Here is a 12029-nt window from a genome sequence, read left to right on the forward strand (position 1 = left end):
GTGCATGTGCCTGGGCAACATACGGTGGGTGGGGCAGCTGCTAAACTCATCACTGAATCCAACGTCCTCTGTAGCCCTGTAGCTGTGGGACAACAACAATAGGTGCAAACAAAATGCACGATATTGTTCGAACTCAACCAACACCGGCATGAGGATGACATCTTAACACACCATAACATGCATCTTCAAACCACGTTGTTGCCCTCGAACTAACATTAGTTTAGCCAAAACGTCAGTATCATATTTGCCTAATTAATAACGATATCCATCATTAGTTTATGGTTGGGCATACCATGACACGGTAAGCTTGAGCAAAAACGTTTTGATGATGTGAAGCGATGAGGTATTTCACATGGCTTGCTGCTGTTGTGTCGTGGTCCTTAACTTTGAGGTGTGTGTTTTTTTTTCCGCTCACCAACTTCTACTTTACCCACATCCCCAGCAGATGACTTTGCTGCCACATGGCATGGAGCACCATCAGAGAATTTGGCAAAATGCATACACCGATCACATGCTACCTCGCATCAGATGGGACACTAAAGGATATGGTATTGTGAGGAGAGCATGATATGTAGACATTAAATTATTAATCTATTCTGGCAGATAGTGTTTGTAATTTATCAGTTTACATATAGGTTTGAAGCTCATATAGATTCATCTATGTATCATAATATTGTCCACACACTGCTAATTGGAGCCTTAGTGTATTAAGGAATTTGTGGAGAAAGGGTTGTGAGATTTTCATGTGGTTAGTAGCAAATTAATCTCTAACTGAAGGTATAGACTATGAAAAACCTATTCAGCACCACTTCTTTTCTGATAAATTTGCATGTGTAGACGAATCATTGCTGTCTACTGCTTCCTATTCCTGCAGTGGAGGTGGCTTGACATTTGGCTGAATAACTGCTGCAAGATTTTGTTGCCGAGGCCAGAGATAGTGGGACCTTTGTGATCGCTTAAATCATGGAAAGATAAATACAAATGCTTCCCGGTCATGGTGATTTATTTTGAATTGATTAAGTTCGAGCACAGGACAGGAAAGTGACAGGATTAGACTTTGAGACAATTTGCTCTTCAAGTTGCTTGCAGTTTTTAGGTAAAATTATATGACTGGGGACTAATGACATTGTCATACAAAGTCAGTCCTTCCACGAGTCAAAACAATCACATCTTAATAAGCGGAAAGAAGAATTGTTTAATCTAATGAAATCCTAGACTCAAGCACCAATTGATGGTCAGTCAAACACACATCAATTTCTTCTTTTGTGTTTGTTTACCAAAGCTTCAAACAAGACTTGGGATTTTACCTGCTTTTATTATTTGTTGTCCATATCACAACTTCCACTCTACCCTCCCTCCCTGTTCTCATCTATATAAACCCTGTTCAACCTCTCATCATCCTCACTCATCTTGAGCCACTGCCTCTCCTTCAGATTTCATGGCTCTCCTCATTGCCTTGTTTTTGCCTGTCCTCCTCAATCTGCTCTCCATCAATGCCCAGCCATCTCCAGGGTACTACCCCAGCTCCTCGGTGAGTCCGATTAGGTTCACTGACGGTTACACTAACCTCTGGGGGCCTGAGCACCAAACCATTTCCCCAGATCAGTATTCGACCACCATCTGGCTCGACAGCAAATCAGGTCTGTTCGAACAGCTTCTTCAGATAAACTCGTCTTTGTTTCGATCTTTCGATTGAGAAATATCTGTGGTCAATACAGGAAGTGGATTCAAGTCGATCCATTCTTACACAAATGGCTACTTTGGGGCTTCCATCAAGCTCCAGAGTGGCTACACTGCCGGCACAAACACAGCATTCTATGTGAGTAAATTGTCTGCTTACTTGCGTCCTCTGTCTCCCCTGTTTACAATTCTTTTGTTTGATTTGCAGCTTTCTAATAATCAAGCGTACCCTGGATTCCATGACGAGGTGGACATCGAATTCTTGGGGAATATTGAAGGGAGGCCGTACGTACTGCAGACGAATGTGTACGTGAGAGGCAGTGGTGATGGTCGAATCGTCGGCCGGGAGATGAGGTTCCACCTCTGGTTCGACCCCACCGCCGATTTCCACCACTACGCGATTCTGTGGAATCCAGATGAGATCATGTGAGTAACAGACTGATCTGCACGTAGATTCATTCCCCTTTAAACTTCGTTCAAGAATTCACTTTTAAACTTCATATACAAACATAAAGACACTCATTTATGATCATGCCTGAAAGAAGTTGCAGCCAACTCTAACTCTAACAAACGCCAAATTGAGTGGACTTGCCTAATTTTGGGTGGTAGATTTCTTTGTCAAACTGTAGACTCCATGATCTCTACTACCTAGTGAAGAATAAAAAACAGAGACCAATGGGGCAGTCTTGAGCTTAAGCATCTTGCACTGTCACAATTGCAGATTTTTGGTCGACGATGTGCCGATACGAAGATATGCTCGAAAGATCGAGATGACCTTCCCTGATCGACAAATGTGGGTGTATGGCTCCATATGGGATGCATCATCTTGGGCCACTGATAATGGTCGATATAAAACCGACTACAAGTATCAGCCTTTTGTGGGAAAGTACACAAATTTCAAAATAAGTTCCTCTGTGTCTTCATCGCCGACTGGCAACGGGCTTAGCTCAGCGCAATATGCAGCGATGCAGTGGGTTCAGAGGAATTACATGGTGTATTATTATTGCCAAGATTATAGTAGGGATCATTCTCTTACACCGGAGTGTTAAAAGTATCTGAATTATTACTTAAATTGTGGCTAGTATTTATTTTACTGCTACATGATTACAGTTAAGATGAGTCGCCCTTCTACTATATAATGTGTTTGTAGTTGAGGCGTTTACTAGCATGTCATTTTCTTTTATTAAAAAAGCAAGAAATATGAGTATTCTTGTACTCAATGTGTGTACACTTATGAAAATGTATTAATTATTTGTTAAAGAATGTTAGCTTTTTCTTTATTTTACCTGAGCTTTATAATTAACTGCTCAAGATTACTATATTCATTCTATATTGAAAGTTCAAGTAGGTTGATTGATTGACATAATGCTATTATTGCTATGATGGCTAAAATTTCACAACCATTTATTGTAATTGTACTTATCTCTTTTTGGTCCAATAATTTAAGATTAACACCATGAGACTTTTTGAAAATAGATAATATTACACCTTGGATTAATATTTATGTGCCAATATAAATTCGACTTCTCTTTGCTTAAATTCTCCTTGTCTTTGGCCTTCTTCTCCAATTTTTTTCTCCTCCTTCTCCTTCTCCTTCTCCTTCATCCTCTCTCTCTCTCTCTCTCTCTCTCTCTCTCTCTCTCTCTGTGTTCAATCATTTATGATTAGCCCTACAAGTTTCTTTTTTAGAAATAGATAATGTTGCATCTCGACAAAGAATCTCCTATAGTAATGATTTATGTGGTAATATAATTGCAATTTGTATCTTTGCTTAATTTCTCCTCCCTCTATGCCTTCTTGATCTTTCTCCTCTTCCTCCTCCCTCTTCTTCACCCTTCTTCCTCCCCTCTTCTTTCTGCCAAAATTGATGCATCAAAAGGTGGAGAAATTAAAAAGGACAAAAGAAAGCCAATTCTTTTCCTTCGATGGTAGTAGAGCTAAAACGTTTCATACCAATGACAAATAAAATGGAAGAAGATGCATGCATTCTTAAATTCGCTGGCAGTCTACCAAAGTTGGGTCATAAGATTTCATATGGAAGCTTCGTAAGTTTCTAAACGTAAATTCATGGAATGATCCACTGAAATTATCTTAGAATTTCAAACTGTGTTAGAGCTCGTGTGCATTAGTGCCTTGGTCTAACAAATTCCACTACAAAAAGTTAGCTGATTTCGAGTTGATAGAATTGCCAAACATGGTCTAGGGCTCTTTCTACTCCCGCAGATGGAAACAAGCTTCCATAGAAAGCATTAGAGAATCTGCCATGGTTAAAGGAAGAAAGGAAAAAAATGTTAGTAGGGTAGAAAATAAGAAAAGGAAAAAACTACTCATATTATTAGATCTTAAAATTGATACAGAGTATAAAGTCTTATATAGTTAAGTTAAAAAACTCCAAACTCTATAAAAAAAAAAGAAAAAAAGTCCAAACTGGCCTAAAAGCTATCAACAAATAAATATATAATCTAACATTCCCCCTCAAACTTATGATGCTACAGCTAGAAGCATTGAAAGTTTGTCAGATAAGAAATGAAAATGTGAAGCGGAATGTACTTTGGTAAATATATCAGCAATCTGTAGCTTTGAAGGAACAAAAGATAATGTGATGATGTCAATCTGAAGATGGTGACAAGTAATGTGACAATCAATTTCAATATGTTTCGTCCATTCATAAAAAAACTGAATTACGTGTAATTTGAATATCACTATGATTATCACAATATAACGGAGTAGGTTGATGAAGAGAGACACACATATCTGCAAGCAACTAATGCAACCAAACTATCTCACAAGTAGTTGAGGTCATGACACGATACTCAGCTTCTGTGGAAGATCTAGAAATAACATCTTACTTTTTACTCTTCCAAAAAATAAGGGAATCACCAAAAAAAATCCATAAGCCAGTAGTAGATTTGTGATCTATAGGATCACCAGCTCAATCCGCATCAGAGTATGCACGCAGTTTAAGAGATAAAGTAGAAGGAAATAAAAGGCTTTGAAATTGAGTGCCTCGAAGATACTTGATAATACGAAGAACAACAATCCAATAAACTATAGTTGGTGCAGCGACAAATTGACTAACCACATGAACAATATACGCAATATCTGGATAAGTCACGGTGAGATAAACCTAGCTTCCAACAATAGTTCTGTACCACTAGGATCCGGCAAAGGTGAGCCATCAGATGGAGAATATCAAGCATTACTCTCAATAAGAGTATCAACAACTCTATTATCAATAAGACGAGCACGCTCAAACAGATTAGATATATACTTTGACTGAGATAAAAGATAATCTTTCAGAGAATAAGTAACCTCATGTAAAATACCGGAAAATAGAGAAATATTAATAAGGGAATTTACCGGAATTTTTGAAAATTTTTCGGGAATTTTTCGGAGCTCGTACGAACGAGTTAACGGGGATGGAAACGGGGCCGGGAAAAGCCTGTTTAGGCTACCCCATTTAAATGAGGAAAAGTTGAATTTCTAAATTCCTTTTTCTTTATTTATTTTTTTTTTCCTTTTCTCTTTTCATTTCTTTGTGTCGCCGTTCACTCCTTTCCCCTCGCGAACCCGAGCCCTAACCGCCTCTCCCCCGGCCGGTACAAATTTCCCCCGAGCCCGATGCCATCTCCTTCCTCTTACATCTTCTCCTCTGCCGACGCCGAGTATAAGCCACAAGAACTCCGGCGGTTTCGCTCTTTGCCCTAGCCGACCCCTTCGTTTGCCGGCGATCTTCCCTGAGCCTTAGTCATATTCTCAGCCGCGTTTTCTCCACCCGACGGCGTCGCCATCCGTAGTGCCGCCGGCCTTCTCCACCCCGTCGCCTCTGCCCTAGCCGAACCTTAAAGGTAAGGGCTATACCAAGCTGTGTTGTGGATTTGATTTGCGGTGGTGACTTCTTATTTCTTGGGTACTGATTTTCTTCCTTGTTTCTGATCTCGTCACCAGAAATTGGAGAGGCAGGGGGAAACGGTGAGGAAGGGCTCTGCTGTGCAGTGTTCCGACAGCAACAATTAGAGTTCCAGCAGCAATAAATTTAAGTTGGCAGCTACTTTCATCCAGCAGCAAGGAACCGCTGTGGAGGTTAAGGTGAGGCATAGGAATTTGGTATATGCTATTTATCCTGTATGTGTTGATTTAGGTAGGAATTGGTACATATATAATTTCTTATGCATTTGAGTTAGGTGATTGATTATGTAGAGGTGTAATCATGTGAAAATGGATTAGGTGTGGAATTGGTCTGATGGTATGATTAGAGTTAAGGTAAATTAACCCTAGTTAATTGTTGGATTTATGTTAGCTTCTCGTGGATTTGATTTAGCTATTTTATTTATATGAAATTAGCTAAAACTGGAAACTATAAATATTTCAGGACCTTGACGCGAGACGAGTATCTCGGAGTCAGATTTGGACCTTTCTATTTTCGGAGGCGGGTACTTTTGACTTATGTCATTTGGTATGCTTAGTAATTAAATTAACACGTTGTATTAATTGTGTTTCTTATCTGTTACGGTTAATCACTACCCAAATCTTACATGCTTGATTGATTGATTGGTTTTGCATCTCAGGTATATTTTACCTGTTTATACATGCTTATAGGAGTAGTGATATGCCATGCTTGACCATGTTCAGGACCTAGGTTTTATACCTTCTGTATACCTTTGGATTGTTTTGGATTCGTTGACCTATGATGCATTTTTATATATATGTGGATTAGGTCAGGATATTCTTGTGGTTAGTGCCATACACCATTTGCATGATTGCATGCTGAGCGATAGTCCGCTCCATTATTGTTGAGCACATCGCCAGTTACATGGATCTGCACACACCACCACTCATGGGTTAGTGGTCGATTCAGGCTGAGTGTGTTGCAGCAGGGACTCTGTTAGGCACCGTTGGTCCGCTCATGGGTAGTGTGACACAACGTGTTATCCGGCAGGGATTCCTCCCCGTCTTTGAGTACCAGGAGTTGAGAGCATTGCGCTCCCCCATCTATGATTTGGGGTAGGAGGATAGGTGTACTCGACAAGATCCCGCCCACTCGGTCACTCAGGAGTAGTGACGACAGAGTGCACAGTTGTCACAGCCCTACCCACTCGGCCTCACTATTGTGTGTGAGATGATCGACTGGCGTCGGGGGTGACACATGTCATTATGCATGATGCATTTATTGCTTGTGTTTGTGTTTGCTGCATTTATATGCTGCATATTGTTTCGATACCTATGTTTGACATGCATACAGGATTTCCTTATCCCTCGGACCGTTTGACCTTATACTCACTGTTAGTACAGATTCTCCTGCTTATTTCAGATGCATTCTTATCTTTCTTATCGAGACCGTACGCATGATTAGTGCTAGGTGTTGTTTCTTTACTTCGCATATACTGTACCCCCTGAGTGTTGGACTCACCCCGCTCCATTGTTGTTATTTTCGGTTGATGCTGTCAGGAGGGAGCTAGTCCCCACCGCACGTAGTGCTACTCCACTCTGGTTTTTTTTGAGTTGTTGTTTCATTTTAGCTTTTTATCGGACTTTGTTTTAGTTTTGTTTTGGACTTACATATGGATATTGTATGGAATCTTTCCGTTGGATGGACTTTTAGTATGATTTGGATTTTAATCTACTGCCTGCCTGGACGGTAAGAGGTAAGAAAATCGGATTTGGGCTTTACGAGTGTAGTTGAGTAGGGTTGATTTCAAGCGAGTATTACTATGTTGTTTATTTTATTAATGCGTGGTTGTGAAGAATGAATATATATATAAACCGCGTGGTGATTGATTTTATTTATTGTTATTATTGCTGAAGTATTTAGTGCTTGTAGAATTTTTGATTGTCCGCCGTCAGATTTTTTTCTGACAGGGACTCCTCTGGGGCGTGACAATTTAGTGGTATCAGAGCCAAGTTATACGATCTTTTGTTTCGTATTTTTGGATTTTCGGGATTTATCTGATACCAATTTAGTGGCATCAGAGCGGGTTATGATACTTGCTTTTGGTGTTCTGGAGATTTATCGGATACCTGTTGTTGGTATTCTGGATATTTGGGTTAGCCAGGTTTGCGAGTCAAACTGGGCATTATCGGATTTTCGATATGGTTATGTTTCGGATTTCCGTTTCGGATTTATTTGGATTTCCGACGATATGTACGTTCGGAATTTTGAGGTCAAATTGGGGATTGGACAGCGACGGAACATCTCCAGACAGCAAATAGGTATGTTGTTATTTTATGTTGGTTATATTGGTATTGATATCTGTAATTTAATTTAACAGATATGAGACGATCTACTCGTATTGCTGCGAGACGTGGTGCTGGACGACCACGTGCGAGGACTACGGGATCTCTGGATATGCCAGAGATGCCCACTGTTAGTGAGCCTGTCAGTCAGGGACAGACTCAGGATGCAGCGGGAGCATCGGGCTCTCGAATCCCAATAGCTCCTGTAGAGATACCTATTTTGGCCACACCGACGGTATCCATGCCTACCCTGTTTACAGTACCATCAGGGGTACCATTGGTGTACCCGACAGCTGCTCCAGCACAGCCTACGGTGTATTCAGTGCCACTACCACTTGGATCTACAGTGTATCCTATACCAGTGGCACCTGTGCCCCCAGTGCCTACAGTAGCAGTAGCTGCACCATATCCAGTACCATTACCTACCGTACCTCCAGCTGTCACCACTTTTATTCCCCAGTCAGTACCACCGACGGCTTATGCTCCAGTATATACAGCAGCACCGGGAGTTCCTCCTCCGGTTTATTCCGCGGTACCACCTGTAGTATCAGCTCCTACAGCCATCCCGACACAGATCACTGATATTGTTGCTGCACGAGCTAGGATTCCAGCATTGGCTGAGTCGATGAAGACTCACTTCACTCTTTTCCGCGGAGATCTCGATCCGAGTATGGCTCTGTCATGGATAGAGACTATGGAGCAGACTTTCTTCTATATGGCTTGCTCCGAGTGGGAGAAAGCAGAGCTGGCTGCTTACCATTTACGGGATGAAGCTAATGCCTGGTGGGTTACTCAGCGTTCTATTATTGGTGAGCGCAACGTCACATGGACCAGGTTCAGAGAGGCTTTTGAGAGCCGTTTCTTTCCACTGTCCTATCAGATGGCTCGCCGACAGGATTTTATGAGTCTGAGGCAGAATAATCGCTCAGTGACCGAGTATAATACTGAATTCCTCCGGTTGGCTCAGTTTTGTCCAGAGTTAGTTGCGGAGGACAGAACTCGCATGATGCAGTTTATACAGGGATTGGATGGTTATCTGCATGTACAGCTTGCCGGTTTAGGGATTACATCTTACTCTGATGCATTGAATTGAGCTTTGATGATAGAGTTAGCTCGGCAGACAGCATATCCGGATAGGAAAAGGAAGCATACGGGTCAGACATCAGGGCAGGTCCAGCAGACTCAGGCGACAGGACAGCCTCAGAGTTGTCGCAGACAGTCAGGTCAGAGTTCTTCTGGGGCGTCTCGTAGGCCTCAGAAATCAGGGCGGTCTTCTTCAGGACGTTCCCGGTTTTCTCAGCAGAACCGGCAACCACCTTCCGGTGATACTCATTGTTTCAGATGTGGATCCAGAGATCACCTCACCCCAGCTTGCTCTCTGGGACAGTCAGTTTGCTTTTATTGCAAACTGCCGGGGCACCAGAGCCGAGATTGTCAGCTGAAGGCTCAGCACACGGCTTCCGGAGGGTCAGGTCAGAGGGGGCAGTCTAGTCAGTCAGGGGCATATCGAGGAGGGCAGAAAGCCCAATCTTCACAGCGTCAGCAGGGAGCAGCTCCCTCCGCAGCAGCATTTGGCATGCTTGGACAGGAGTACTCCAGTGCTTCTGTAGCACCCCAGAGTTTTGCTCCAGGACCTTATTATCCGACTCAGGGGCAGTATCAGACTCAGTTCCAGCCAGCTGCACAGTATCAGTCACCATCCTCTCAGTCTTATCTGGCACATAGTCCAGCAGCGCCTCAGTGGCAGGCTTCTGCCCAGCCGCAGCAGCCGCTGGCAGCATTACCACCTCCTCCTCCACCAGAGACTGGTCGTGTTCATGCTATTACCAGAGAGGATGCTCAGCGGGCCGACGGATCCATTTTCCGCGGTACGATTTCCATTTATGCATTTACTGCTGATATTTTGATTGATACTGGTAGTTCGCACTCTTTTATATCCCGTACCTTTATGCGGGAGATTGGTAGATTACCTACTGTTAGGTTGCGGCGATTGACTGTCTCCCTACCGTCCGGTGATACTTTAGATGTCACCCAGGAGATCAGAGGTTGCCCGTTAGACTTTGGCAACATGATACTTACGGTAGATCTTCTAGTATTGGATATGGTCGAGTTTGATGTCATTCTTGGCATGGATTGGCTGTCAGTGTATCATGCTACCGTTGATTGCCAGACGAGGGTGGTCACCTTCCGGCCTCCGAACCAACCCTCGTGGAGTTTCACTGGCATTAGAGACGACGACATCTCGATTATTTCGGCGATTCAGCGCAGGTTGCCTCACTACCGTCATGGTTTTCGTTGTCGCTGATCGATCGAGACGATGAGTAGTTCGCAGACTCTCCGTTCTGTTGTTCGAGTACGCAGATGTATTTCCGCAGGAGCCGTGGTTGCCTCCCAGGCCGGTGGAGTTCGCTATTGAGCCGATTCCGGAACCGCACCAACATCGAAAGCTCCGTATCGTATGGCACCAAAAGAGTTGAACGAGCTGAAGGTTCAACTGGGAGCTTTTAGACAGGGATTCATTCGCCCTAGTGTTTCACCATGGGGTTCTCCTCTATTTGTCAAGAAGAAAGACGGCACCACGAGGTTATGTATTGACTACAGCCAGTTGATCGTGATAAATAAATATCCATTACCACGGATTGAGGATTTGTTTGATCAGCTCGGAGGTACATAAGTGTATTCTAAGATTGATCTGCGATCCGGATATCATCACCGAGAGTCGAGACTCGATATTCGAAGACGGCTTCCGTACGAGATCTGGTCATCATGAGTTTTGGTAATGCCATTTGGCTTACCAATGCTCCAGTGTGTTTATGGACTTGATGAACCGCATCTTTCCGGAGTATCCGGATCAGTTTGTTATCGCTTTCATTGATGACATATTGGTCTACTCTCGCTCCGAGGAGGAGCATGCACAACATCGCGCAGTCTTGGAGATTCTTCGACGACATCGCCTATACGCCAAGTTCGCAAGTGTGCATTCGCTATCCTCGCTGGGTTTCGGGACACGTGGTTTCTAGCGAGGTATTTCATTGATCCTCGAAGATCGAGGTCGCCACCGGTTGGGAGCACCAAGTCGATTCAGAGATCCGCAGCTCGATTGGCGGATATTACCGACGCTTTGTCGAGGGCTTCGCGTTGCTATGCCACCGACACGCCTTACCCGGAAAGGCGTGAAGTTCATATGGTCCGAGGATTGCGAGACCGGCTTACGAAGCGGAGATTAGTGTCGGCTCCAGCTTTGGTTTTACCTTCCGGAGAGGATGGATTTGTACTTTACACCGACGCGTCTCTACAGGGTTTGGGTGTTGTTCGATGCAGCACGGCAGAGTAGTCTCTTATGCTTCTCGTCATTGAAGTAGCATGAGAAGAACTACCCAGTTCATGATTTGGCCATCATCTTTGCTCAAGCTTTGGCGTCATCATTTATACGGTATTACATTTGAGATTCTCACCGATCATAAGAGTCTCAAATACATTTTCACCCGAAGGAGCTTAATCTCCGACAGAGGAGATGGATGGAGTTCCTGAAGGACTACGATTGTACCATTAGCTACCACCTGGGAAAAGCTAATGTGGTTGCGATGCTTTCAGCAGGAAGTCCAGAGGGACTTTGGCTTGCCACCGAATTTCAGTTCTGGATTTGATTCAGAGTTTTTCCGAGTTAGACCTTGAGGAGCAGGGACCGACAGAGCAGGGTATTCTTGTTACCATGGTTGCTCAATCGCCGATCGGGACGAGGATCCGAGAGGCCGTGCCGATGATCGATTTGCGTTTATTGGCCGATAGCTTCCTGACAGGCATCGAGTTTACACGAGACGAGGAGGGTATTATATTCTTCCGAGGTAGATTATGCGTACCTCAGTCTCATCCGGTCTTACAGGAGCTACTTCAGGAGGCACATCGTTCTCGATTTACGATCCATCCAGGCGGGACCCGTATGTATCGAGACTTGAGACGTTCCTATTGGTGGAACGGTATGAAGAAAGACATCGCGGATTTCGTAGCTAGATGTCTTGTTTGTCAGCAGGTGAAGGCTGAACACCAGAGACCTGCAGGATTACTTCAGCGGATTCCTATTCCTGAGTGGAAGTGGGATCATATTACCATGGACT

General features: G+C 43.5%; 1 protein-coding gene across 1 annotated transcript; it reads left to right on the top strand.

Annotated features, from left to right (window-relative positions):
- The first annotated feature begins 1381 nt into the window (after positions 1–1381).
- LOC121969685 (probable xyloglucan endotransglucosylase/hydrolase protein 32) lies at positions 1382–2965 on the top strand. Its single transcript, XM_042519909.1, has 4 exons — positions 1382–1640; positions 1719–1819; positions 1889–2106; positions 2402–2965. Exons 1-4 carry the CDS (start codon positions 1439–1441, stop codon positions 2727–2729), a joined length of 849 nt encoding a protein of 282 aa, XP_042375843.1. The 5' UTR covers positions 1382–1438; the 3' UTR covers positions 2730–2965.
- Positions 2966–12029: the final 9064 nt, after the last annotated feature.

The sequence above is a fragment of the Zingiber officinale genome, chromosome 4A (assembly GCF_018446385.1).
Source record: "Zingiber officinale cultivar Zhangliang chromosome 4A, Zo_v1.1, whole genome shotgun sequence".
NCBI classification, from domain to species: Eukaryota; Viridiplantae; Streptophyta; class Magnoliopsida; order Zingiberales; family Zingiberaceae; genus Zingiber; species Zingiber officinale.

Excerpts from the sequence above, each read along its gene's own strand:
- LOC121969685 (XM_042519909.1), top strand. The coding sequence starts at position 1,439 with ATGGCTCTCCTCATTGCCTTGTTTTTGCCTGTCCTCCTCAATCTGCTC. Across the intron at positions 1,820-1,888 it reads GCACAAACACAGCATTCTAT|CTTTCTAATAATCAAGCGTA; the intron begins GTGAGTAAATTG and ends TTTGATTTGCAG. Across the intron at positions 2,107-2,401 it reads TGGAATCCAGATGAGATCAT|ATTTTTGGTCGACGATGTGC; the intron begins GTGAGTAACAGA and ends TCACAATTGCAG.